Source organism: Eleginops maclovinus, chromosome 23, assembly GCF_036324505.1.
Source record: "Eleginops maclovinus isolate JMC-PN-2008 ecotype Puerto Natales chromosome 23, JC_Emac_rtc_rv5, whole genome shotgun sequence".
In the NCBI taxonomy this organism is placed as follows: Eukaryota; Metazoa; Chordata; class Actinopteri; order Perciformes; family Eleginopidae; genus Eleginops; species Eleginops maclovinus.
The window spans coordinates 22,341,092-22,369,016 of record NC_086371.1 but is presented as its reverse complement, the minus strand read 5'-3'; the positions used below and the strand labels follow the sequence as shown (position 1 = coordinate 22,369,016).

General features: G+C 39.5%; 2 protein-coding genes across 5 annotated transcripts in view; both read right to left on the bottom strand.

Moving 5' to 3' along the window:
- Positions 1-52: 52 nt before the first annotated feature.
- Positions 53-9,013, bottom strand: cenpu (centromere protein U). The gene is made up of 13 exons (XM_063876295.1): positions 8,697-9,013; positions 7,863-7,917; positions 7,673-7,760; positions 4,323-4,509; positions 4,154-4,226; positions 3,703-3,765; positions 3,527-3,617; positions 2,591-2,717; positions 2,410-2,488; positions 2,080-2,127; positions 1,100-1,161; positions 496-652; positions 53-401 (listed from the first exon to the last, which is right to left on the bottom strand). The coding sequence occupies exons 1-13, from the start codon at positions 8,699-8,701 to the stop codon at positions 276-278; spliced, it is 1,161 nt and encodes a 386-aa protein (XP_063732365.1). The 5' UTR covers positions 8,702-9,013; the 3' UTR covers positions 53-275.
- A 314-nt stretch (positions 9,014-9,327) lies between these two features.
- The window catches only part of LOC134859829 (long-chain-fatty-acid--CoA ligase 1-like), a 32,089-nt gene continuing 13,491 nt past the window's right edge, over positions 9,328-27,925 (bottom strand). For 3 of the 4 annotated variants that reach the window (XM_063876556.1, XM_063876558.1, XM_063876554.1), the window contains exons 6-21: positions 27,394-27,493; positions 26,511-26,686; positions 26,176-26,208; positions 26,020-26,071; positions 25,673-25,746; positions 23,818-23,895; positions 23,558-23,692; positions 22,104-22,238; positions 21,782-21,877; positions 16,061-16,133; positions 15,689-15,777; positions 15,488-15,604; positions 15,260-15,403; positions 12,177-12,281; positions 11,269-11,340; positions 9,328-10,399 (exon numbers count right to left, since the gene is read on the bottom strand). In XM_063876556.1, coding sequence (XP_063732626.1) covers positions 10,259-10,399; positions 11,269-11,340; positions 12,177-12,281; positions 15,260-15,403; positions 15,488-15,604; positions 15,689-15,777; positions 16,061-16,133; positions 21,782-21,877; positions 22,104-22,238; positions 23,558-23,692; positions 23,818-23,895; positions 25,673-25,746; positions 26,020-26,071; positions 26,176-26,208; positions 26,511-26,686; positions 27,394-27,493 — 1,620 coding nt within the window. In that variant the 3' untranslated portion in view covers positions 9,328-10,258. Of the gene's footprint in view, positions 10,400-11,268; positions 11,341-12,176; positions 12,282-15,259; positions 15,404-15,487; positions 15,605-15,688; positions 15,778-16,060; positions 16,134-21,781; positions 21,878-22,103; positions 22,239-23,557; positions 23,693-23,817; positions 23,896-24,063; positions 24,142-25,672; positions 25,747-26,019; positions 26,072-26,175; positions 26,209-26,510; positions 26,687-27,393; positions 27,494-27,925 lie in introns of all 4 variants that reach the window. The other variant, XM_063876555.1, reaches the window with a different exon arrangement.

Below are 27,925 nucleotides of genomic sequence, written 5' to 3'. Positions count from 1 at the left end.
GACCAATCACTTGTCGTGTCAGAACATGTTTAAACAACGGAGAAACTGAAACTCTTTTATAAACATGCATTTAATGAACATTTCACATCAAAAACTTACTTAACACAACGCATAAAATAATTTATTATCATCCGGAAATATAACCGGCTATATATATTTTTTCAACGATAACACACAAGAAAATGCTGTTATTATTTGCCTTATATTCACTCATTACAAAGTTCCTTTAGTCAATTCAGGTTGTCAGCAGTGTGTGTCTTTGTGTATCAATTGCATTATTTCTGAGTCTTATTCTTCTTCGTTCCTTTTTTTAGGTGTTGAACTTTTCCTTTTTGGGGAAGTTCTTCTGCCTGAGTATGCTTCGCCTCCAATAGCAGAGCTGGCAAGCTGGAGGCACCATACTGCAGAAGAGGAAAGAAGGAGAGTATCAGTGTGACAGTTTTATTGAAAAACCATAAAAAAGAAAGTAGGTTGTTTAGCTAAAGTTGTGTATACCATCTCTTGTTCTTTGGGGTGTTTGTGTCGGTAGTCCAGGTATTGTCTGTTGAGCTCTCTGATGTCGTGCAGGAAGGCTTGGCCTCGTCTCAGATCAGCTAGTCGCGTTTTAAGTTCAGATTTCTCCTTTTGCAGCAAACACACCTGCCTCTCCCCCCTGACGCATCAAAAGAGGAGTCATTGTGAGTTATTGGATGGAAGGAACCTTAACAGGAAGTAAAAGTAGTTAAAATAATTTTGCTTTCACCCCCCTTTCATTTCATTTATTTAAAAATGTATTCTTATGTTTCCGTATTTTATTTTCACTGTTATATCGATAAATACCATTTTTGTTTCCTATACCGTGGCAATGTATTGTTGTAGGTGTGATATTAATTTCAGAAAGAAATGGAAATTCTTTCATTTTTATGTTTTTGGTATACCTAATAACAATATTTGAAATGAACCAAAAACAGACTTACACAGCTTAGATTTTTTTTAAATGTGATTATTTGATTTATTATTTATAAATGATGCACCTCACTGCTAGAACCATACATGTTTTTATTAGTAGATGGGTTCAGAATGAAAACTGATGTGTTGGTGCATCTGAACCGCCTCTCACCTCATCAGCTCGTGTTTGGCATCAAACAGTCTCTTTGTCTTTGTACGGATTGAAGAACCCACCTGACACACACACACACACACACACACACACACACACACACACACACACACACACACACACACACACACACACACACACACACACACACACACACACACACACACACACACACACACACACACACACACACACACACACACACACACACACACACACACACACACACACACACACACACACACACACACACACACACACACACACACACACACACACACACACACGGCAATATGTCAATTATAATTTTGTGCTGATAATGGCGCTACATGAAAAGTCAGAGAACCTCCAAAGTTCAGATAAATTATGCCAAAAGCGAGATAAATGTCAGCCACAAATTTGATGCCACACCATACAATAGTTGTTGAGACATTTCATTGAAAACCATAAAATATTAACCTTAAGGTGGCGCTAGAGGAAAGTCAAGCTGTCCTCACATGTTGAAGAGGCCATTTTGTGCTCATGGATCACATTTGTATTCTGTGCCTCTTCTGGGACATGTCTCCATGCTTTAATGTTAATAAAGCTCTTTATGTTTCTCATACTGCCTGTGCTGCAGCACCTCTTTTCACCCTCTGTCTGAGCGGTTAGCAGGCCGGCTCAGACTTAGAGATGTCCCACCCCTTAGCCTATCATGTACAATGTGTTGGAGTGCTAGCAAATAGAAGTAGGAGTGTTACATAGTGATGTAAATGAGGCGTATCAGGCAGGGGGGTTCCACGGTATCGCACCAATCAGGATCATCGACTTGCCAAGTGGGAGGGGCCTGGGCTACACGTCACTGAAGGTGAAGAACAAATGACCTCTTGTGCACACGAAAATGTAATCGCACTTCTTCCCATATTTGTCGTCGTATTTCAGTATGGACTAAAGTGATAGATCAACTGTTAGCATGGATAAAAGCTGGTTGCCATAGTTACCTTTGTGTTTTCTCTTTTTAAAACTTTTAGCTCCTTGGTAGAAGAGATCTGGGGACAAAAAACACAAAGAATTTACATTTGTTTGATTAAAATCCTGATTAATTTATATATTTCCCGTCTGGTTTGATGTTTAACACTTATTTTTTAAGGAAGAAATACTTTGATTGAATTTATATTAATTTATTTGCCTAAAGATAATAATGATTCAAAAGCTCTAAAAAGTATAGCACTGTCTTCCTGTTTTACAAACATTTGATTATTTCTTATAGGAATAAAAGAATGCAGTTTAGAAACATACTTGTAACTCCGCACTATGTTCTCTTATCTGACCTTTTCCAACAGCTGATTTTCCACATTGGAGGAGAAAGAATCAACACACTTTTTCAACGTGTTGGACTCCAAAGACTCCCTGAAACACACAGAGAATGTTAACATCTCCAACTGCAATACTTGCAATAAAAAAGTATTAAAACTGTGAGGAGTGTAACATGGTGACATGACTAGAGTTTACCTGTACTGCTCGCAGAAGTCCAGGAAGGTTTTCAGCACCACCTCTAACTGTGTCCCCCCCCGACCCCCCCGCTTTCTCTTCCTCTGTCTATCAGTGCTGGCCTTCTCTGGTTCAGTAGAGGCACTGCCTAAAAAATGAGTTAGATGAGAAGGAAAATACATATATGAATATAGAATTTTAAATATGAAGTCACAGCCAGGAGACAGTTAGCTAAACTTAGCATGGCATGAACACTGGAAAAAGGGGGAAACAGCTAGCCTGACTATCTGCTAAGCTAAGCTACTGGCCACCAACTTCTAGATCACTGAATATTTGGATATGAGGGTGCCATTGATTCTCATTTTTCAAAGTTATATTTAACGTATTTGTTATAATATTAGTAACGTTTTTAAAAATATATTTTCACTCTTTATTTATGTTCTATTTACAGTTTTTCTGTAGTAACATTTTTATTATATATTTGTACGTTTTTTACATTATATTTTTTAATTATATATATTAATTAACCTTTTTCAGGTTTGAATTTTACTTTTTCTTTCTATATTGATTTATTTTTTATAGCAGCTTTTCAAACGGTTTTTTTATTTTGCTATCCTAAATTGATTTTCTGGTTAGAAATGTTTACAGTATTGTTTTTATATTTTTATTGAACATGTTCTATTATATTTTTGGGTTATTGTTGTTAACTATTTAATATTACCCTTTTAATATATTTATTGTGTGTTAATATTATCTTTATTATATCTTTTATTGTAATTTTCTTTTATCTTTTTGTTAATTATTTTTTTTATTGTTAATATATTATTATTATTATTATTATTATTATTATTAATATTGTATTATTTTCATCCATCTCTTGACACCAAAGAACATAAGTATAATTCTTAAAATTTCAAACTAACTCTTGTTAAAAGGTTGAACATTTTTTTCTCTTACCTGATGAAGACTTCCTAGATTCAGACTCCTCAGATAAAGACTTTCTGCTTCTGCCCAAACTATACACGTTGGCCTTCTTTGGACTTGGGCACTGAGTAAATAACATGAAAAAAAGTCACAAAACAATTGGAAATTCCTGCTGATGCAAGCATCTAACTCCAAGAGTTAGTCCTTACCCAGTTCCTGTCATCTCCCCCATCCTCTTCCTCAGAAGAGAGCACTTCTTTGTCAGACTGCTCCTAAGGAGGAAAAAAGAGTGAAAAATCATACCTTTTCAACTCGACCAGTCATATAAGTATTCCTTTTTGGAGTTCCTAATGCTACTTTCACAATGTCATTATCACATTTATTGTACACTTCAGACACTTCCTGTGTTATTGGAGACATAAAACTAAGAATGCAGCGCACTCAGGCAAAGTATGTGCCCGCAAGAAAGCATGGATGTATAATAGGTCAGCAAGAATTTCTGCGTATGAGTAATAAGCTTATTGGACTCGACCACCCCAGAATACATTGCGTCTCTTCACATGGCAGACTGCAAAGCGGACTGTTATAATCATTTACAGTTTGTCAGGTTTAGCAGCTGTTATGGGGTCTGAACGCAGTCTTTATTGTTCTCGTCCTTACCTGTGGCTCAGGGTCACTGGACATCCCGCTCTTTCTCTTCTTGCCTTTCTGCACCAGCTGATTTTTCCCCGGCCTGGTCAGGACACAGAGACAGAGAAATACTTTGACTCAAGAGCAGGACTTTCATCATGATCTCTGTCAAAGGGAAATAACCTCTGTGTGACCTCACCTCCCTACAGCAGGTTTCCTCTTTTTCTTCTCCTCTCCATCCTTCCTCTTCTCCGCAGCTCCGCGCTGTTTACCGGCATCCTTCGACGTCTGAGGAATTTCCTTTCCGCCAGGCTTTTTTCTGCTTGCCTCTTCCTCGTCTAAGACGTTTAAATCTTCTCCCACGGCGGTGCTGTGAAGAGGGTTGCCTAGGAAACACAAGAGTTTATCTGATATTGGACAATTTTGAGGCTGTGGTGGAGAGGAGGACTCTGAACAAACTGTTGTCCATCATGGATAACCCCACCCACCCTCTCCACCTGCAGCTGGAAGGACAGCGGAGCTCCTTCTCCAACAGACTGCTCCAGCTCTGTTGTCACAAGGACAGGTACAGGAGTTACTGCCCACTGCAATAACTCTATACAACAACTCTCCTCTGGCTGGCAGACAACTCACTGCTCCATAGCCTCTCTGTGAACTGGAACACTTCACTCTTTACTTATTATCTATGTTCATATTCAACTCTTTTTCTTGGGAATGTACCAGTTTAATTTGAGATAATATCCTAGATTTTTGTCTTTTTTTAAAGTGTATTCCTTTAATCTCCAATTTATACACAGAATTTATAACGCAGCAACCGTATAAAGTGCTGTGTTAGGCTTTAAAAAATCATTGGATTTAAAAAGTAATTGAATTCAAATGGTTATTTCCTTTTTTTCCTGACTGAGACATTTTACTCACTATAACACTTTTATAGCATTTCTATTTTCAAATGATATTAACATCATCATAATAATAATGTACGTGGTACCAGAGCACCCTAGGCAGAAGGTCCATGATCGATTTTGTTATCGTATCATCGGACCTGAGGCCGTATGTTTTGGACACTCGGGTGAAGAGAGGGGCGGAGTTGTCAACTGATCACCATCTGGTGGTGAGTTGGGTCGAGTGGTAGGGGAAGCCTCTGGACAGACCTGGTAAGCCCAAACGTGTAGTGCGGGTGAACTGAGAACGTCTGGAGGAATCCCAAGTCCAGGAGGCCTTCAACTCACACCTCCGGCGGAGCTTTTCAGGCATCCCTGTGGAGGCTGGGGACATTGAACCAGAGTGGGCGGTGTTCAAAGCCTCCATTGCCGAAGCTGCGGCGGGGAGCTGTGGTCTCAAGGTCTTAGGTGCCTCAAGGGGCGGTAACCCTTGAACCTCCTGGTGGACACCGGTGGTCAGGGAAGCCGCCCGACTGAAGAAGGAGGCCTTCCGGGATATGTTATCCCTGGGTACTCCTGACACAGTTGCAAGGTATCGACAGGCCTGAAGGGCAGCAGCCTCAGTAGTGACCGTGGCAAAGCAGCGGGTGTGGGAGAAGTTTGGAGAAGCCATGGAGAAGGACTTTCGGTCGGCACCAAAGTTGTTCTGGAAAACCGTCCGACACCTTAGGAGGGGGAAGCAGGGAACCATCCAAGCTGTGTACAGTAAGGATGGGACGCTGTTGACCTCAACTGATAGGGTGTTAGGGCGGTGGAAGGAACACTTTGAGGAACTCCTGAATCCGACAACTCCGCCCCCTATGTTAGAGGCGGAGATAGAGTATGAAGGGGGATCAACTCCAATCTCACAGGGGGAAGTCACTGAGGTAGTTAAACAGCTCCACAGTGGCAAAGCCCCGGGGGTGGATGAGATCCGCCCAGAAATGCTGAAGGCTCTGGGTGTTGAGAGACTGTCATGGTTGACACGTCTCATCAACATTGCGTGGAAGTCGGAAATAGTACCGAAGGAGTGGCAGACCGGGGTGATGGTTCCCCTTTTTAAAAAGGGGGATCAGAGGGTGTGTGCCAATTACAGAGGCATCATATTACTCAGCCTCCCCGGGAAAGTTTACTCTAAGGTACTGGAAAGGAGGGTCCGGCCGATTGTCGAACCTCAGATTGAGGAGGAACAATGTGGTTTTCGTCTTGGTCGTGGAACGACGGACCAGCTTTTCACTCTCGCAAAGATCCTGGAGGGGGCCTGGGAGTACACTCATCCGGTCGACATGTGCTTTGTGGATTTGGAGAAGGCGTATGACCAGGTTCCCAGGGAGATACTGTGGGAGGTGCTGCGGTAGTATGGGGTGAGGGGGTCTCTACTCAGGGCCATCCAATCTCTGTACTCTCAAAGCGAGAGCTGTGTCCGGGTCCTCGGCAGCACGTAGGACCGATTTCCGGTGAGGGTTGGCCTCTGCCAGGGTTGCGCTTTGTCACCAATCCTGTTTGTGATATTCATGGACAGGATTTCAAGGCGTAGTCGTGGGGGATGGGGTCTGCAGTTCGGTGGGCTAAGGATTGCACCACTGCTTTTTGCAGATGATGTGGTCCTAATGGCTTCATCGGTCTGTGAACTTCAGCACTCACTGGATCGGTTCGCGGCCGAGTGTGAAGCGGCTGGGATGAGGATCAGCACCTCCAAATCTGAGGCCATGGTTCTCAGGAAACCGGAAACCGATGGACTGTCCACTCCAGGTAGGGAATGAAGCCTTACCCCAAGTGAAGGAGTTCAAGTATCTCGGGGTCTTGTTCTCGAGTGAGGGAACAATGGAGCGTGAGATGGGCCGGAGAATCGGAGCAGCGGGAGCGGTACTGCAGTCGCTTTACCGCACTGTTGTGACAAAAAGAGAGCTGAGCCAGAAGGCAAAGCTCTCTGTCTACCGGGCCATCTTCGTTCCTACCCTCACCTATGGTCATGAAGGATGGGTCATGACCGAAAGAACAAGATCGCGGATACAAGCGGCGGAAATGGGATTTCTCCACAGGGTGGCTGGCATCTCCCTTAGGGATAAGGTGAGAAGTTCAGTCATCCGGGAGGGACTCGGAGTAGAACCGCTGCTCCTTTGCGTTGAAAGGAGCCAGTTGAGGTGGTTCGGGCACCTAGTGAGGATGCCACCTGGGCGCCTCAATAGGGAGGTGTTTCAGGCACGTGACCGAGGGGTAGACCTAGGTCCAGGTGGAGGGATTATATCTCTTCGCTGGCCTGGGAGCGTCTTGGAATCCCCCAGTCAGAGCTGGTTGATGTGGCCAGGGAAAGGAAAGTTTGGGGCTCTCTGCTGGAGCTGTTACCTCCGCAACTCTGACGGAAAAGCGGGAGAAGATGGATGGATGGATGGATGGATGGATGGATGGATGGATGGATGGATGGATGGATGGATGGATGGATGGATGGATGGATGGATGGATGGATGGATGGATGGATGGATGGATGGATAATTATCGGAAACATTCCTCCAAATTTGTTACAGTTGCTAATTCTACTCCATGTCCCTACATATTAACCCCTCAAAGCCAAATAATGTGTATTCAGTTAAATAGTGACACCAACTTTACATTGATATCGCTGACTCACCATGGTTTAGCTGCAGTCCCACCAGGAAGCTAGCTTTGTCTATAGCGGACAGGTTGGGAGAATCTATGTTCTCATTAGACAAATCTTTCTGGATTTCAACACAACAGAGAAAAAGAAAACCTTTCATCATCCAAACATTTCATCAAATTGTTAATTCCATTTTTCCTCAGATCACTGGCCATCAACTCACTTTGCTCTCATGTTGTTTTACTGTGCCCACTTTGGCTCCTCTGCCTTTTACGGGACTGTGGAAACAAAGGAGACAAGACTAAATACATGTATTTTTGTTATACTTTAGGCTTAAAGTGTCAAGTTAACACAAATTATAATTTTTATTTATAATAATTAAACATTTTTATGTCATTTCCAATAATACCTTATATGTATATATATATATATATACAATACCATCTTTCTATTTTTATACATAACCCCCTTAAGTTCTTACATGTAATACACTTTTACAGTATCTAGCAGTGTTTTTTATATATTTAATACCCATTTATATTATGTGTTTTTATATGTGTAATATTCTTATCCTATTTTTTGTAATACCTTCTTATGTGTGTTTTAAGAATATAATACCCTCTAATATTGTGTTTTTAAATATTTAATGCCTGTTTATATTATATTTATTAATAAATGTAATACCTTATCTATTTTGTTTTTTTGTCACGTATGATCATTTACCTGTTATGTGGCTAGCCTTAAACAACACTCTATTCAGTCAAGAAGCACATTCATGTAATAAACGCAATAAATGCCTTACAAATGCCACAATTTGTGTTTTTCTAATAAGTTGTAACAACATTTGTAATAGCTTAGCTCCTCTGAGCTGCTTACGACACTTTAAACCGACAAAGCGCTTCTGTTAGTGAAGCCTCTTATTTAACGTGCATCTTTTTCGAAATGACAGTAACGTGTAAAGTACTGTCACCGCGAAAGCATTTAACAATATTTAATGTGTTATTTAGCTAACGGAAAAGCCGATTATAACTTATAACTCGTGTTTAATATGTCTTACCTCATTGAGTCGACTGTAGTATAGTTTAGTGTCAAGTTTGTTTTGTAAACGCTCCGTAGCTCGAGTTGCTTCCGCTTGCTTCCCGCAAAATGCTTGAATTGTTTTGGACTCTACCATTCCAAATACTAGGGAGGTTGAAGGGCGATCATAATTCATTAAGTTTAAAGTTGTATCTCAAAACTTAAGTTTTCCTTTTTCAAAATAACAACGTTTTACACTAAAGTATACTGATATAAAATATTGGTTGTATTGTTCTTAAAATAAACTTTGGAACTGAAAATGTGTACAAACAAACGACCCCGAAAAGATTTACTTAAATGTTGGTCCTACGGAGAGCGAAATGGTTCAAAATATGCTCCGTATTTTAAAACGTCGTTTCAATAATGTAACTATCTAACACAAGAAATAGTTGAAACCCATAAGCAAAAACATTTTTCTTTTAAATATAATAGCTCAGCCTTGTGCATGCAAACAATAAAATCCATGCCCCCAATAAAAGAGGAAAAAAGGTAAATGCATTTTTGAATAAAATATACGCAAATACATTTAAGTCAACATCATTTGAATCACTATTGAAATAGTTTTTCATGGTCACAAAGCCCTGATGAAGCAACACACATGGGACTCCCACTACTCTTCGGATACATTTTAATTACAATTTTTACAAAACAAATTTGATGACAGATTAAAATGATTAAGAATTCATATTTCACTATAAACATTCCTAAGGACTTTAATCAAGTTGTGAAGAATTTTATTTGGAGATGTATAGTCTCCCCCTAAAGCATGTAATTATAATAATTTAACAAAACCAATTTCTTCAACAAATCATCATCCCTTCATAAATAAATTAAACATTGACAGTGTCCTCTCTTATTTAGTACCGGCATTCCAGCTAGTTTTGTTCAGATTATCTTAAATATGGCTCACGCTGAATGTTCCCTGGGTCCTTATTGGATCCAAGCTTATAAATATTCACTGACAATAATCTCGTTACAAATTGTGGATTTCCACTTCAAAACAAACTCAAGAAACATATTAAAATAAAATCATGACATCTGACAAATAATCATATCAAAGACATGAAATGTATGGTTTGTGAAGCTGCAAAACCTTCATTGAACCCGTTTAGGCCTTCCTCTATCCTTGGAGTTAAAATTGTGTGTTTTGGAGGTACTGTGTGTGAAATCCTGAGTTGTCTGACGCTACAAAGCTGCACTTTCCCTTTTAAGAAACACCCCTCATGGAGATGTTATCACAAAACAGCTTGTTAGAATCAACACTTCATCACATAACGACATAACGGTTTCATCAACAGACAAACAATGTTAATCTTAAAAATGTACTCTTGAATTCCATGCCCTAGATCGTCATTGATTTTGTACTAAATGCTCTGAATCAAGTTCCATTTTAAAGCTTCATCACTTCCTGTTGCTGTTGTTTCCAGGGTAACTAAACATGTTTTTTTTGGTCTGAGAGGATCTCTTCAGTTGCTTCCCTTTGTGTTAGCTTCCCTTCATCTAAGAAAACCCCTTTGGTAGAGTGTCCATTTAGTCTTTGTTTCACATTTTGATCCCGGAGTACATCTCGTCTATCTGGGATCTGAAGTACTGTCGCTGCTCGTTCCTCTTCGCCTTCAGTGTGGGAGTGAGCAGGCCGTTTTCGATGGAGAACAGCTCAGTGTGGACGTAGATGGACTTCACCTAAAAGGAAACACAAACAAATGTTGGCAGGTTATGTTAAACGGGATGATTGTTAAGACGAAAGAAAATAAAGAAAACATGAATAAATGAATGAATGAATGAATAAATAAATACATAAATAGATTCCTGAAAGTGGTGATATCGGCCATTGCCAATGAAACATTGTTGGTTTCTAAATGGTGATAAGCCCCGCCTCCTTGACACGGGGAAACACAAATGATGCCGAAACAAATAAATAGTAAATAACTAAATAATCATTTTTAAAGTATTGATCTTTCAGATTCAAGTGACCGGCTAACGTTACGAATTGTTCTAAATGGACTTAAGCCTTGACAGCGCATCAAGTTTGAGTGACGCGAGTAAACACCAATAATGCCTCGGCCAATCTCATGCGAGGCGATTCTTCCCCACCTTTAGTTGTTTTTAAACAATAAGCATCAATGGAACTAAATCGGAAGAAAAGTCATAATTATGCAATTCATTTAAGAATATATTTTAAAGAAAGTTTATATGTTAGTTTATATAAAACATCTTTTATTTAAATGTGCTAATGATTATTTCCAAAATGATTAATTGTTTATTTTTGATTGTTTTTTCTGACAAATAATAAAAGAAAAAAGCGCAACTCAGCATGAAAATATTGATAAAGGTTTTGCGTTCATGATTATTTATTTTTTGTTATCTTAAGAAGTAAATTCAAGTCGATTTAGGTCAATACATTTTTTTTTTTTTATGAAATGAAGAAAAAAAGATTGAAATTAAGTTGTGCAATGCTTCTTTTGTTGTCTTACAGCCTTTCACCTCCAGGCAGACAATTCAGCATCGCTGCGTAGTGGAACAGTGAGGATATTTAAAGGTGAGTGATTTACCTGCTCAAAGGACTTGAGGCCTCCTTCCTTCCCAAGTCGCATCATATCCTCAAAGATGGCTGCCTTTACTTCCTGGAGAGACAAGAAGAAAAAAAAGGCACCTCAGAGAAATTATGTCAAAAGCTCTTTTAATAACACTGGATACAGGAGATATATTTTTTACGAATCAATGTTGAACTGAAAACCCTCACTTTTTGTTCAGATGACTTTTAGTTATCCGTTTGGAATCTTCTGCTTGCCAACTAGTTTTCACACACACTAAATTGCACACATGTTTGATGGGAGTAGTCTTGTGCTGGTATCTGGATTTCTAAAAATGTATTTTAACAAACGTATTATGATTGGCCATGCTCCTCTTGAGACCTCTATCTGACAAATACATATATATGTATATATATATGTATATATATATATATATATATATATATACATATACATAGAGAAAGAATGAAAAACAATTAGAAGAGTGTATATTATTTTAAATAGATAAAGATTTAAATATTAGTTATTTTTTTAAATAAGCCCATGCAACTGCAATAGTATCTCCTGGTGTTGGTTCTTTTAGGGGAGAAACTCTGGAGGTAACATAGGGATTTTAGCCTTTACAGACCATTTACATGCACCAAAACCTTTATAACACCCTACAGGAAAGTCATGATGCTGAGTCATATCCAGAGAGCAAAGAATGTGCATGTGTTGCCTTTAACAATTTAATTTGTCACACATTTTTGTAGATTGTTTGTGGCTGAATTGTAAGTTTACAAAGTCAAAGTGAGTTGTCAGCAATGCGTAAGCTGGTCTTCTTTATTAATTGAAATGTTAATTAAACTCTTTAGTGCTCTTGTTGTCGATGTATTTATGTCTTTCTCCTTTTCCTCCATGTTCAGCCACAACCTCAAATGTCTTACCGCTTTGCCAGAGAGCTCCTGGAAGCTGCCCTCCAGTCCCAGAGTCCTCTTGGTCCAGCCAGACAGGAAGTCAGGGTCAGGAACCACCACAGCTACCAGACACGCCTTCAAAATAAACGCAGCACAGATCTTTAGGACTTCATAATGCACTACTCCCTTACTCATGTCAGAAGGAATCAGGAGACAGACACCATCTTCACTTTTAAGAGCAGGCTTAAGACTTTTTGACGAAGCTTATAGGGCTGGCTAAGGTTTACCTTGATATGGCCTCTAGTTATGCTGCTTTAGGTAAAACAGCTCTGGGCTGACATTGCTGTTGTGTTTTTATGGGGAGATGGTGTTGTCGCCAACGAAGCTAAAGTGCCCACCTCGGTGTCGCACACCATCCAAAATTGTCTCACTTTAAGTTGCTGACACCCGGCGCGCAACCAATTAGTCGTGCAAGCTAGCAGGGGAGGTAACCTCAGAAGCGAAACTTAACTAGCAGTTGTCACCGCAAGGCTCTGAGCAAAGAGTAAATCATGTGAAAGCTCGCTAAGAGCAGCCTAAGACTTTACTTTTCAATAAAGCTTAGGGTTGGCTCAAGCTTACCATGAACCAGCCCCTAGCTATGCTGCTATAGGCTAAGACGTCTCTCTTTCTCAGTATGTACAGTGGGGCAAAAAAGTATTTAGTCAGCCACCAATTGTGCAAGTTCTCCCATTTAAAAAGATGAGAGAGGCCTGTAATTTTTATCATAGGTATACCTCAACTATGAGAGACAGAATGAGAAAAGAAATCCAGGAAATCACATTGTAGGATTTTTAAAGAATTAATTGGTAAATTCCTCGGTAAAATAAGTATTTGGTCACCTACAAACAAGCAAGATTTCTGGCTCTCACAGACCTGTAACTTCTTCTTTAAGAGGCTCCTCTGTCCTCCACTCGTTACCTGTACTAATGGCACCTTTTGGAAGTCGTTATCAGTATGAAAGACACCTGTCCACAACCTCAAACAGTCATACTCCAAACTCCACTATGGCCAAGACCAAAGAGCTGTCAAAGGAGACCAGAGACAAAATTGTAGACCTGCACCAGGCTGGGAAAACTGAATCTGCAATAGGTAAGCAGCTTGGTGTGAAGAAATCATCTGTGGGAGCAATTATTAGAAACTGGAAGACATACAAGACCACTGCTAATCTCCCTCGATCTGGGGCTCCATGCAAGATCTCACCCCGTGGGGTCAAAATGATCACAAGAACGGTGAGCAAAAATCCCAGAACCACGCGGGGGACCTAGTGAATGACCTGCAGAGAGCTGGGACCAAAGTAACAGAGGCTACCATCAGTAACATACTACGCCGCCAGGGACTTAAATCCTGCAGTTCCAGACGTGTCCCCCTGCTTAAGCCAGTACATGTCCAGGCCCATCTGAAGTTTGCTAGAGGGCATTTGGATGATCCAGAAGAGGATTGGGAGAATGTCATATGGTCAGATGAAACCAAAATAGAACTTTTTGGTAAAAACTCAACTCGTCGTGTTTGGAGGAGAAAGAATGCAGAGTTGCATCCAAAGAACACCATACCTACTGTGAAGCATGGGGGTGGAAACATCATGCTTTGGGGCTGTTTTTCTGCAAAGGGACCAGGACGACTGATCCGTGTAAAGGAAAGAATGAATGGGGCCATGTATCGTGAGATTTTGAGTGAAAACCTCCTTCCATCAGCAAGGGCACTGAAGATGAAGCGTGGCTGGGTCTTTCAGCATGACAATGATCCCAAACACACCGCCAGGGCAACGAAGGAGTGGCTTCGTAAGAAGCATTTCAAGGTCCTGGAGTGGCCTAACCAGTCTCCAGATCTCAACCCCATAGAAAATCTTTGGAAGGAGTTGAAAGTCCGTGTTGCCCAGGGACAGCCCCAAAACATCACTGCTTTAGAGGAGATCTGCATGGAGGAATGGGCCAAAATACCAGCAACAGTGTGTGGAAACCCTGTGAAGACTTACAGAAAACGTTTGACCTCTGTCATTGCCAACAAATGGTATATAACAAAGTATTGAGATGAACTTTTGTTATTGACCAAATACTTATTTTCCACAATCATTTGAAATTAATTCTTTAAAAATCCTACAATGTGATTTCCTGGATTTTTTTTTCTCATTCTGTCTCTCATAGTTGAGGTATACCTATGATAAAAATTACAGGCTTCTCTCATCTTTTTAAATGGGAGAACTTGCACAATTGGTGGCTGACTAAATACTTTTTTGCCCCACTGTACATAATAGCATGTTATTAACTCAGAATCCAAGGCATTATCCCTGAGGTTTTGGATCCATCATTTGGATCCTTCTTCACATTAGCGTTTTTGTCAAGCAGACTGTGTGTAAATCCATACACACAACATATATTCCACATCTTTCCCTTCTGGGAGAGAGATCCCTCCTATGCTGCTCTTCCTGATGTTTTCCAGTTTTTCTTTCACGTTAATTGCGGGGTTTCTCTCTGAGTTTTCCTTGTACCCTGCAGGGGCTTAAGGTCAGAGGGTTTATGCTGTGAAAACACAGTAAAGGCTAGGGTGACCAGGTGCCAACAAGCCATATATGGGACAAAGAATATGTTTGTGTGGGACAATGTGGGACAATACATAATACTGCATTGCTAAGAGCTAGTTTAGTTTGAAATAATATCTATCCGGGGGTTTCTTGTGAGTTTTGGGGAAATATCGCTTCAAAACGTATTAGTATATGTGTGCAATTGAAAGAAAAATCCGGCGAATCTCACAAAAACTCTCTGGGAGTCGCCCTCCATTGCTACACCCATAAGTAAAATACATTTCTCTGTTGATTGATTGACATCTGACACAGCTAATGGTGATAGCCGTCTCTTGTTTTCTAAACATCTTTGGATAAAAGCCAAGTTTTAAATGGACGACTGTCAATTAAATGTGTGAGAAAATGATGAAAATGCTGGACACCTGGTCATCTTAGTAAAGCCCCCTGAGACAAATGTGTAATTTGTGATATTGGGATGTAAATATAAATGTGATTGATTGAGCCGAGGATTTTGCTGCAGTTAAACAGGTAATAATAGGTATCCTCCACCTACCTGCAGACTGTCTCCGTGCACAAACACCTGTGCCACTGCGTCGCTCCTCATGTACACATTCTCTATCTTCTCTGGAGCGATGTACTCCCCCTGGGCCAGCTTAAAGATGTGCTTTTTCCTGTCCACGATCTTCAGCGTGCCATTCTGTCAACACACACACATCTGATCAAACGTCTGCAGGCTGTAAGAGATACAGAAGTTGGAGGGTTGAATTCAAATTGAACCTACAGGAAGCCATTTTCCAATGTCTCCAGTGTGCAGCCATCCGTCTACGTCGATAGCCTCTGCCGTCTTCTCTGGCTCCTTCAGGTAGCCCTGGAACACATTAGGGCCCTTCACACACACCTAGAAACAAGCACAAAGTTATAAATTAAGTACTTTATCATACAAATATATATAAAAGACAGAGTTGTGGTCTTTGTGGTTTACCTCTCCCTCCCCGTTTACAGCCAAGTAGTTCATCTCAGACACATCCACCAGTTTGAGGGAGTTACAAGGCAGAGGAGCTCCAACGTGACCTGCGGGTCAAGGTTACAGAGTAAGGCTTTAAAATAAGTTAAGTTATTGTAAAGCTGAGATATCAGTCACATGCCCTGAGTCAGAATGTGAAGAATAATCTGTTGATTAAAACCGTTTTCATTTGCCAAAACTCAAATAAATTAAGAAAGTGTTTAAAAATGAAATGCCCAGACTTTAAGTCAACCAAAACTTGATAGAAAAAAAAGCTGAGGTTGACATAATATGATCAAAATAATGACCTTTAACACTGGACTGAATAAAACAGTAGCTGTCATTCATTACCTGCATTCCACTCCCCGGGCATGGTCAGGGTGCATCCAGCAGTACATTCAGTCTGTCCATAGCCTTCATAGAACTGAGACAGAGAGAAATAAAACATGATTACTATCATTACCATCATCATCATTATTATTATTATTACTATTATTATTATTATTATTATTATTATTATTATTATTATTATTATTATTATTATTATTATTATTATTATTATTACTATTATTACTATTACTATTATTATTATTATTATTATTATTACCATCATCATCATCATTATTATTATTATTACTATTATTATTATCTTTACTTCTATACAATCACATGATTATATTATTATTGAAAAATTTAAATAATAAAACAACAATAATAATATTGTTGTATTATTATTTATAATAATAGTAATAATAATAATATGTTTTGATCATCATCATGTTCCTACTACACACATGATTATTACTAATACTCCTCCTACTACTGCTGCTGCTATACAAACACATGATTATGTTATGTCAAACTGATTGGAACACATATAAGGAAATATTCTGATTTAATAGTTAAGATCAGGGGTGTCTTTTTTCACTGAGGGCCACAAACAGAAAAATATATGAAGGGCTGGGCCACTCACTAGAGGTCAGGTAAATTGCCTCAGAAGTTAAGTTATAAGTTAGCAAAATCAATCAAATGTAACTTGACTGCTCATGCGCGGAAGTGGTGTGTAAAACTTAGGAGCGTGTAGCTCCCGTTTCAAACTTTTGAAAAATCCGGTTATGAACGGATGATCAAGTTGTTCAGTCAAAGTCCATAGTGAAATATAATGTGGGGAATATAATGGCATCAAAGAAAGCCCACAAAAAGGCTAAAGTGCCGTTAAACGAGAGCAGCGGCCTGTCGGGAGTGAATGACACACGAGCAGCTGAGGAGAACGCCGTGGAGAGTGAGTCCTCGCAGGTGAGCCACTCGGAGCTGTCGGCACTAATACGCTCAATAATAAGAGAGGAGATAGGGGCTGCTTTCGAGAGATTCCAGCCGCAGCTTCATACTTTAAAGGGAGAACTCGACTCATGTTGTCAGAGGCTCGGTGATGTGGAGGACGGACTGACCGATATGGATTGTAGGGTTGCTATACTCGAAACCGCAAATGGAAATCTAATGAAGGAAAACAAAGAGTTTAAAGACAAAATTGAGAGGATGGAGATTCAAAACAGAAAGTTGAATCTACGTGTGTTTGGACTGAAAAAGGATATAGAGAAGAGCGATCCCATTGCCTTTGTGACAAACTTTTTAAAGGAGGTATTCGGAAGTGAGCTCTCATGTGACCCGGCAGTTGAGATGGCATACAGGATTGGGCATGGGACTGATATGAGACCCAGACCTATGATTGTCACTATGCAGAGATACCAAGCAAAGGAAGCTATCTTGAAGCTGGCAAGAAGCAAGGGAGAGATCATTTTCCGAGGCATGCGAGTGAAGATATTTCCTGATATTACTGCGGATATTGCCAGGAAGCGAGCACTTTTCAATGACGTCAGGATGAAGCTGCGTAAGGCTGAGGTGAGGCATGGACTACTGTTCCCTGCAACACTCATCGTAACCTTCAATGGACAAACAAAACTGTATCGGGACTGTAGTGAAGCTGAGCATTTCTATAAAACAGTGATAAACCCGGTTTCAGCTCAAAGCTGAAATAGAGGTGGGAAATGACTGATGGACATGACATAATTAGATGGTATGTTTATGCATATTAGGAGATGAAATTAATTATATTATGCAAAGGGAATTGTTGCAGTTTTGGTGTATTGCAAATGCATTCATTGTAGGCCAATATTCACTGGCCTATGAGTTATCTACTACCTTATTTTAAGTTATTTATTTCATTAACTGCGACTATGAGATTACGTTTAATAGATTTTGAATAGAGGCCAAATTTAACTGGTCTCTATTGTTGTTCATTCCTCCTAAAAATGTCATTTTGATTTATTGATTTATAAATTTGATCTTGCGTTGCAAGACATTACCATGAATGTATTTAACACAAAGGTTTTTATCTCAAATGTTAGGGAGCTACCGTGCTGCTCGTTTAGGTGAGTGAGTATGCACATGGATAGCAATCTATGGGCAGTGAGGTGTGGGGTTGTGTGTGTGATGGTGTGTGTGGTTGAAGTTGTGTTGCTTGTATGTTTTGGTTCAGCTCTCAATTTGAAAATAAGTGAAAAAGGAAAAACATTTAAATTGCCATCTTAATGTCAAATAAGTTACCAAATAAAGGGTTTAAATTGGCTCATATCAATATTTGTAGCCTAAGAAATAAAGTGTCTGAGATAGAGGAAATATTATCACGTGGTATTCATTTGTTAGCAATATCAGAAACTCACTTAGATGACACCTTTAATGACGCTGCAGTGGACATTCAGGGATATAGTATATTTAGAAAAGACAGGAATGCATATGGAGGTGGGGTGGCAGTATACATTCAAAAGGAAATACCAGCTAAAGTCAGATATGATTTGATGTCTGCTGATATTGAAGTACTTTGGTTGCAAATTCATTTACCTCATTTGAAACCTTTGTTGGTGGGATGTTGTTACAGACCTCCTAATTCAAACCTAAATTATTTAGAAAAAGTATGTCAAATGTTAGATAAAGTTTGTGATCTTGATAGAGAGATTTATTTTATCGGTGATTTAAACATTGACTGGAATATGTCCCACTGTGCCTTAAAAAACAAGTTGCAGACAATAGCTAATACATGTAACTTGGTACAAATGGGGACTAAACCTACTAGGATATGCATAAAGAAAGGTGGAGCAACAAGTGCAACTTGTATTGATCATATATTTACAAATGTTAGCCATCTATGTTCACAGGCAATATCAATTCCAGTAGGGTGTACTGATCATAATTTAATAATTATCGTGAGAAAGACAAAGGTGCCAAAAGCAGGACCGAAAGTAATTGTGAGGAGATCAATGAAATGTTTTTGTGGAGAGTCATTTAAAAAGGATGTTCAAAAGATATGTTGGAAAAATATTTTTGAAAAACTAAATCCAGATGATGCTCTTGCAGTATTTAATTTGTTATTCATGCAAGTGATTGATAAACATGCACCACTTAGAAAACTGACAGTAAGGAACTTTAGAGCACCCTGGTTAGGTGATGAATTAAGAGATCTGATGAAACAAAGAGATGATGCCAAAATTGTAGCTTTCTCATCAAGTTATGAGTCAGATGGGCAAATTTATAGAAGGTTAAGAAATTATGTTACAGCATTAAATAAAAAGAAAAAACAATTGTATTACGGAAGTAAAATTAAAGACATTAAGGATGATAAGAAACAGCTGTGGAGTTTAGTAAATGGCATGATGGGCCGTAAGCCGAAATCCACCTCAACATATCTTGAGGTAGAAGGGAAATTCTTGACTAAACCAGTACAAATGGCTAATTATTTGAATGATTACTTTCTTGATAAAGTGAATGATCTCAGGAGAAATATGAAGCAACCTATAAATAGGAACTCCACTTTTCTAATAAATGATTTAATTATGGAAAATAAGAATTGTAAATTTAAAATAGAGAAAGTGACAATTGCAGATGTTGAATGTCTACTAGGTAAATGTAATGATAAACCGCCAGGTGTGGATAATTTAGATGGTAAATTTCTTAGATATGTTGCTAATTTGGTTGCAGAGCCTATCTGCTATATTATCAATTTGAGTATTGAACAATGTATTTGCCCACAGGCATGGAAAATAGCAAAAATTATTCCACTTGCAAAAAATCCAGCTGGACCATTTTCTGGTACAAATAGCCGCCCAATAAGTTTGTTACCAGCACTAGGGAAGATAATGGAGAGAATAATTTTTAACCAAATACAAAAATACTTTGAAGGTAACAATCTTAACAGTGATTATCAACATGCTTACCGGCCGGGCCATTCAACATGTACTGCTTTAACACAAATGACCGATGACTGGAAGGTGGAAGTAGATGATAGGAAGTTAGTGGGTACAGTACTACTTGATTTTAGTTCTGCCTTTGATGTCATTGATCATCCATTGTTGTTGCACAAGCTAAAACAATATGGTTTTAATCTGAATGCGCTGAGGTGGGTAGAAAGTTACTTGACCAATCGATGTCAAACTGTTTTTTTTAATGGAAGTTTGTCAAACACTAAGTCAGTCACTTGTGGAGTTCCTCAGGGTAGTTGTTTGGGGCCACTTTTATTTTCTATTTTTACAAATGATCTACCATTAGTGCTACAAGAATCCAAAATTGTAATGTATGCAGATGACTCGACAATATATGGAGCAGCTTCATCTACAAGTGAGCTGAGTCACTGTATGAACAAGGATCTAGAACAGATCTCAGAGTGGGTCATAAATAATAAGTTAGTACTTAATGCTGGAAAAACTAAATCTTTAATAATAGGATCAAATCATCAGTTAAAAGGTGAACCTAAACTGCTATTACATTTAAACCATATTGAAATTGAACAGGTCAAGGAAACGAAATTGTTAGGTATAACTCTGGATCAAAAATTATCTTGGTCTAAACAAATTGATAATGTTGTATGTAAAATGGGAAGGGGTGTGTCACTTGTTAAAAGAATTGCAAAATATTTGCCAAAAGATGTCAGTAGACAAGTTCTAGATGCTTTGGTTCTGTCACAGCTTGATTACTGTTTTGTTATTTGGTCTAGTGCTGCAGAAAAAGATCTAGACAAACTACAAGTAGCTCAAAATAAGGCAGCACGATGTGCACTGCAGTGCTCCTACAGAACCAGAGTGACTGAAATGTTGGAGACCCTTAAATGGTTGAGTGTCAGACAGAGGTCCACTTATACTTTGTTAAATTTTGTTAGGAATATTACAGTGACACACTTAGCACATATATTATCACAAAGGTTTATATCGCAGTACACTCAACATAACTATCAAACAAGACATGCAATAGAAAGAAGGTTCGTATTACCTACATCTAAATCAAATATCAGACAGAAAACAGTCATGTACAGAGCCATGGTCAGCTGGAACTCTTTACCAGTCCACATAATTCAGGAAAATTCTCAAGTACATTTCAAAAGGTTGCTAAAACATTATATGAGCATTACAGAGTAAAATGTAACTGTGCCTGTGGTTTGGCCTTGTGATGATGGCTAAAATGTGATGACCATTTTTGTTTCACTTCATATACCATTGTTCATTTGATGAAATGAGTTGTTCTATTTTGCTTTTAGTTTTGTTTAATGTTTGTTCTGTGTGTGTGTGTGAGGACCCCAGGAAGAATAGCCAACGCTTATGCTAGTGCTAATGGGGATCCTAATAAAGAATAAAGAATAAAGTTAGTTCTGCTCGATACTTGAATATGCTTTAAACATTTATTTATTGTGTTACAAAAGGTGTTGGCAGCTCGTTCCTGAATACAGAAGCCTCAGATTGTTTATAGTAAGGGGAAATATGAATGATTGCTTCTTATGCAAATAAGTTGTAAACAGATATTAAAAAGTAGTATTCATGTTTTAATAAGCCCACTTTTCAAATAAATTCATTCAATATATTTAAGAAGTACAATATAACAAAAGCCGAGCTTTGTGGGCCATATTTCATTTGGTTGGCCACAGGGCCGTAGTTTGTACGCCCCCGATTTACACTTTTTTATATAACCTGGACTGACAGAGTTCCAGGACATGTAACATAAAGAGACGGAACAATGTAGTGAGCTGGTTACCTGACAGCCTATGGCAGCTCTGAGGAAGGTGAGGACAGTGGGGGAGATGGGAGCAGCTCCCGTCAGCATGAGGCGCACACGGCCTCCGAGGCTGGCCTGTAGAGGGCAGCACAACACAAAGACTTCAAGCTTTTCCAGTTGCTTTTCTGAATAAGAGCTATTACTTTACTGCAAAATGCAAAAAGACACCTGGAGTTGTTTGTGCCTTTTTAAGCACATTAAAATAACTGTTCCACTGAATTAAAGGATGTTTGCACATCAACGAACCCTAGTGAAACACCTTACTGGACACATAGCGTTGTGCCTGTGCTGCTCCGCGTACCTGAACCTTCCCAAAGATGAGGCGATCCCAGATGCTGTCTCTCCTCACGATGCCTCTCTTAATCTCGGACTCCTTCCTCCTGTAGGCGAACCAAAGCAGCCAGCGCTTCAGGGAGGTGTTGGCCTGCCCGAAAATCTACACACAGACACACACAACATTACAATGATCATCTTTAATATTTGGCAGAATTGAACTATAACAGAAAGAATCTGTCCGTGTGTCGTCCACCTGTCTGGAGAAATGTTCATCTGATCTATGGGTGTATGATGACAGACACCCCTAGATTCGATACATACCCTAAGAGTTGCTTACCTCACATAATGGTAATATTCACCCCAGGTTTTTATTTCCAGTGATTGTATTTCACCAATTTTGCAAACCTTTGGTGTGTTATTCAACATTGTCATGACAGCTCTTCCCAGTCCTGTAGTGTGTTATAGGTTTAAATGGTCTGCAAAATCCCTGTGTTCCCTCGAAAGGGAGTTCCTCTCCCACACACTCCCTCCAAACCTGCCTGAAACACCTCCATTGGACTCCTTTGTTTACTTCTGCAACCTAGTGACTTCACTACCCTTGCACTTCTTTTGTTTTTCTTTGGAATTCTCTTTTTTTCTTTGCCTCCTTTACTCCCTCTCGTGAATCACGTCCAACCACTCTCCCTCCGTCAGAATCTCCTGGCTCATCCACTTCCTTGTTATTGACTTTTTGGTTACCACCCTTAAAATGTTAAAAATGTACTTATTGTCGTTAACCCTTATATCAAAGTCTATATTTCCAAAGTGCATCGCTTCAAATTTAAATGGTACCTTTATTTGACGTATCATAAGTACCATATACTTGTGTGCCCTAGTCAAAAGAGGGATTATGGATGGACAATCCCAAAATAAATGGAAGCGGTTATCATTGATGTTACCGCATTTCCTCCAGCAATCAGTCCCAGTTTCCCTATACTTTTTTTCGGCAGGCGTGATGAAGAACCTGACCGTGTTCTACCATTTCACTCCCTCCATGGCCGGGAATTGGTTGTTTTCCATTGTTGTTTACATATTCGTCTCCATCCTGCTGTCGTAATAATGGAATTTTCTTCTCGTTCCCACTTTTCCTTGATATAGGATGTATCTGTCAATTTTAAGTTCTGTAGCCCATTGTATAGCTTTTTCCCTTGCACTTCTATTGGCTAGCGTTCCAACACCTTGTACATGATAGACTAAGGGGCGGGACATCTCTAGGTGGTTTAACTATCACAAAGACTGGGCTCTGGTTTCAGACAGAGGGTGAAAAGAGGTGCTGCACACAGAAAGTGTGAGAAAAATAAGAGCTTTTTAAACATTAAAGCATAGAGACCAAAATGAGAATAATAGGGCCCCTTTAATAGAAGCAGGGTCACAGATTCAGGAGAAACTGTAGTGCCTTAACTCCTGTTTAAAAGGGTGTTCATCGTGTTGCCCACCTACCTTATCATACATTCTGTTGAGGAGTCGGGGCACCACAGGGAACACAGTGGGCTTCAGTGTGTTCAGGTCATCTGACAGCAGACGGATATCTCCCTGGAAGAAGCCAATCCTGGCTCCGTGCACTATCATCACTCCCTGACAGTAGTTTAAAAGAAAGATACAGAAGTTAAAAGTCACTATAATGTAAAAGGAAAAAAAAAAGACTAATACAGAAATATTTAACAAAGGGTAACTATAGGATCTAAGGGAAGATACAATACCTGGACTACTCTCTCAAACATATGAGCCAAGGGCAGGAAGGAAATATGGACATCACAGTGAGACAATGGAGCGCAAACCTAAACACACACACAGGAATATGGACACACACAGCAGAGGACATGGGGCAGACGGACAGGGACACACACACACACACACACACACACACACACACACACACACACACACACACACACACACACACACACACACACACAAAGGAGAGCAGTCAGTGTCCATGTTTGTACCTCCACCACTCTCTCAAGCATGTGGCCCAGAGGCAGAAAAGACAGCAGGACATCCTCTGAGGTGGTCTGAGCGTTAGACTGGAGAAAAGAGGGAAGAGGTTATGACAGTGCTCGCCCTTCAAAATATAATTTCAGCTTTTAAATTGTAGATTTAATATCCTGTTTTGTTCTTTGCTGTATTCCTCAGTAACTCTGTTGTACTGCAGGAGAAAGATCAGCATTGTTAGTTATTTCAAGGTTAAAATAAGGCTTATTATTTTTTCCTCCTTTGTCCTCCAGCTGATGATCAACAATCCTGAGTTAGAGGAAGAAAAGAGGGAGAAGAGGATATGATGGAGCACAGGACGAGATGGTTAGGCAAAGGAAGAATGAAGGAGGTAGAGAAGGAGAGGAGGTGGTGGATGAGAGAAAGTACAAGGAAGAAAAGGCGATGTGAGGGAAGGAGGATGTACAGGAGAAAAAGAGTCAGAGGAGGAAAGGATGAGGTATGGGATTAAAGGGGGAGGTAAAGAACAAATGAGGGCGGTAGAAGATTAAAGAACAAGATAGAGAAGGAAGTAGGGAGAAGAAGAGGTTCATGAGAAAAAACATGTAGAGAAGAACAGAATGAGGTAGAGGAGAATAGGAGGAGATAGAGGAGAAATCAAGGAGGTAAACAGAGAAATTGAGTAACAGGGGAAAGGAGGATGTAAAGAAGTAATGAAGGAGAGGAAAAGACAAGGTAGAGAAGGAAAGAAGGAGGTAGGAGAGGAAAAAACAAGGTAGAGAAGGAAAGAAGGAAAAGAGATACACTACAAAAGAAGGCCAAGAAGCAAAGATTGAGGTAGAGAAGGAAAGAAAGAAAGAGGTAGGACAGGAAAAGAAGGAGTAGAGAAGGAAAGAAGGAGGAAGGAGAGGGAAAGACGAGGTAGAGAAGGAAAGAACGAGGTAAAAAGGAGGTAGAGAAGGAACGAATGAGGTAGGAGAGGAAAGACAAGTTAGGAGAGGAAAGAAGGAGGTAGGAGAGGAAAAAACAAGATAGAGAAGGAAAGAAGGAGGTAGGAGAGGAAAAGACGAGGTAGAGAGGGAAAGAAGGAGGCAGGAGAGGAAAAAACGAAGTAGAGTAGGAGGTACGTAGGAACAGAGATACATTACAAAAGAAGGCCAAGAAGCAAAGAATGAGGTAGAGAAGGAAAGAAAGAGGTAGGACAGGAAAAGAAGAAGTAGAGAAGGAAAAAAGGTGGTAGGAGAGGGAAAGACAAGTTAGGAGAGGAAAGACGAGGTAGAGAAGGAATAGAGGAGGTAGGAGAGGAAAAGACAAGGTAGAGAAGGAATAGAGGAGGAAGGAAAGGAAAAGATGAGGTAGAGAAGGAATGGAGGAGGTAAAAAGGAGGTAGAGAAGGAAAGAATGAGGTAGGAGAGGAAAGACAAGGTAGAGAAGGAATGGAGGCGGTAGGAGAGGAGAAGACAAGGTAGAAAAGGAATGGAGGAGGAATGAAAGGAAAAGACAAGGTAGAGAAGGAATGGAGGAGGTAAAAAGGAGGTAGAGAAGGAAAGGAGGTGGTGGAGAGGGAAATTAGAAAGGTAGAAAAGGATAACAGAAAAGTAATGGATCACATCAGCTCCTCACCTCTGTCGTTTTGATGAAGGCCGAGCAGTTGGACACAACATTCCTGTGAGTCAACATCGCTCCCTTTGGGTTTCCTGGACACACACACACACACACACACACACACACACACACACACACACACACACACACACACACACACACACACACACACACACACACACACACACACACACACACACACACACACACACACACACACACACACACACACACACACACACACACACACACACACACACACACACACATTCTTTAGAGTTCACTTTCAGTGTATGTCGTAGGTAGTATTTCAGACACTTATGGGTATTATATTGTGTGTGTGTGTGTGTGTGTGTGTGTGTCACCTGTTGTTCCACTAGTGAAGCAGATGAGAGCCATGTCCTCAGGCTGCGGAGGCTGCAGGAAGAGCAGTGGGTGAAACAGTGAAACATAACACAAACCGCCTTCGTCATGATAAATATTGATTGCTGATTTGTCGTCACAGGACAGCGAGTACTCACCAATGGTTGCCGATGGTTAGCCTTTCCAATGGCCTACGCAAAACAACACATTAATGAAGCCATGAACAAAAAAAGAAACATTACAGTTATAATGAAAATGTAAATATAACTACAATAAGGACAATAGAACAAGACAAAATAAACACTACAATGCATGCACAGAAAAAAGGGAGAAACCAACAATATGTAAATAAGTTAGACACAAAATAATAGTAAAATTGGGATAAAATAGACAGACAGAAGAACTAAGCTAAAAATGTGCTAAGAACAATATAAAAGAGATTAAATGTGAAATAACTGAATATAAGGAATAAAGACGTTAGCTGTCTGCTGACCTCCATGTCCTGCAGGCTAATGATGTGGATCCCCGCCTGCTGGCCCCTGCTGACCAGATCAGCACTAGGTGCCCCCATTAGGACGATGGTCTTCACTGAGTGTGTCCTGTCCTTAACACAGTCCAACACCAGCTCCACTTTCTCTGCCACGTCACACACTATGGTCGAGATAGAAGCTGCAGACACACACACGCACACACACACACACACACACACACACACACACACACACACACACACACACACACACACACACACACACACCCACACACAGTTCAACAACACTGGGATGTAATGGCAATCAATCAGAATCAGAATAAATGATTCACCCCGTGCTCAATTGGGTTTTGTTAAAGTTGCTCCATTTTTGAATAAAATAAATAAAAAAGACAAAAGAATAAACGACAGAAGAAGTTACGGTTAGAATGGGAAATTTAAAAAAGAATAAAGATTCATACTTATATTATATTTTATTTATTTAATTGTATTTATATAAACATAATGATTTAAAGTAAGAATCTGCAATAAATAGATCAAATATAAATATATTTATATCAACATAAGACATTAAATTAGCATGTCCGATAAAAGACCAAATTAAATACAAATATTTAAATAAAACACAGTGAGTTAAAGTTAAATGTCCAATAAAACATCAAAGGAAATCTAATAAATATATATTTCTTAACCCTAAAAGTTAAAATAAGAATGTGCAATAAAAAGATAAATAAAATAAAGATATTTATACAAACATAAGAAGATAAAGCAAAATGTCAAATAAAAGATAGCACGAAATACAAAAATAATATGTATATAGGTCAAATGTGTACACTGTAACAGGTATTTTAAATAACAAATAAAGTGTATTTGTGTCGCCACTTACCTTTCTCTATAATGTAGAGGATGGCTTCAGTGCCCAGTGTGTCGTACAGAGGGACCGACACCAGAGAGTAGGTGTAACAGGCCAGCTCACTGATGGTCCACTACACACACAGACACACACACACACACACACACACACACACGGTAATCCATTTCTTTAGCAACAATAGCAGATCAAACAATGAAAACATTATTAATAGACTGTATGCTGAGTGGGGAATGCAGTAGTTATCCGATGTTTGATATTATAAACACTTTACTTTGTTTGACTAAAGGTTACATTAATCACTGTTAAAGCTTGATTGTATCAGCCAGACATCACAAAATGTCAATGTGTGGCATACATCTGCTTGCGAGCTCTTAATTAAAAAGATAATGAATACATAGAGAAAAGTTCCCAAGCTAATAAGAACCACTTGATCGGACATTATGAACCATTAAGAGTTAATAGCAGTGATGTTTTCATCCAATTTTACTTCTGTAAAGAGGTGCACTGATGAAAGATTTGGAAAATGCAATCGCTAGGAGGAAAA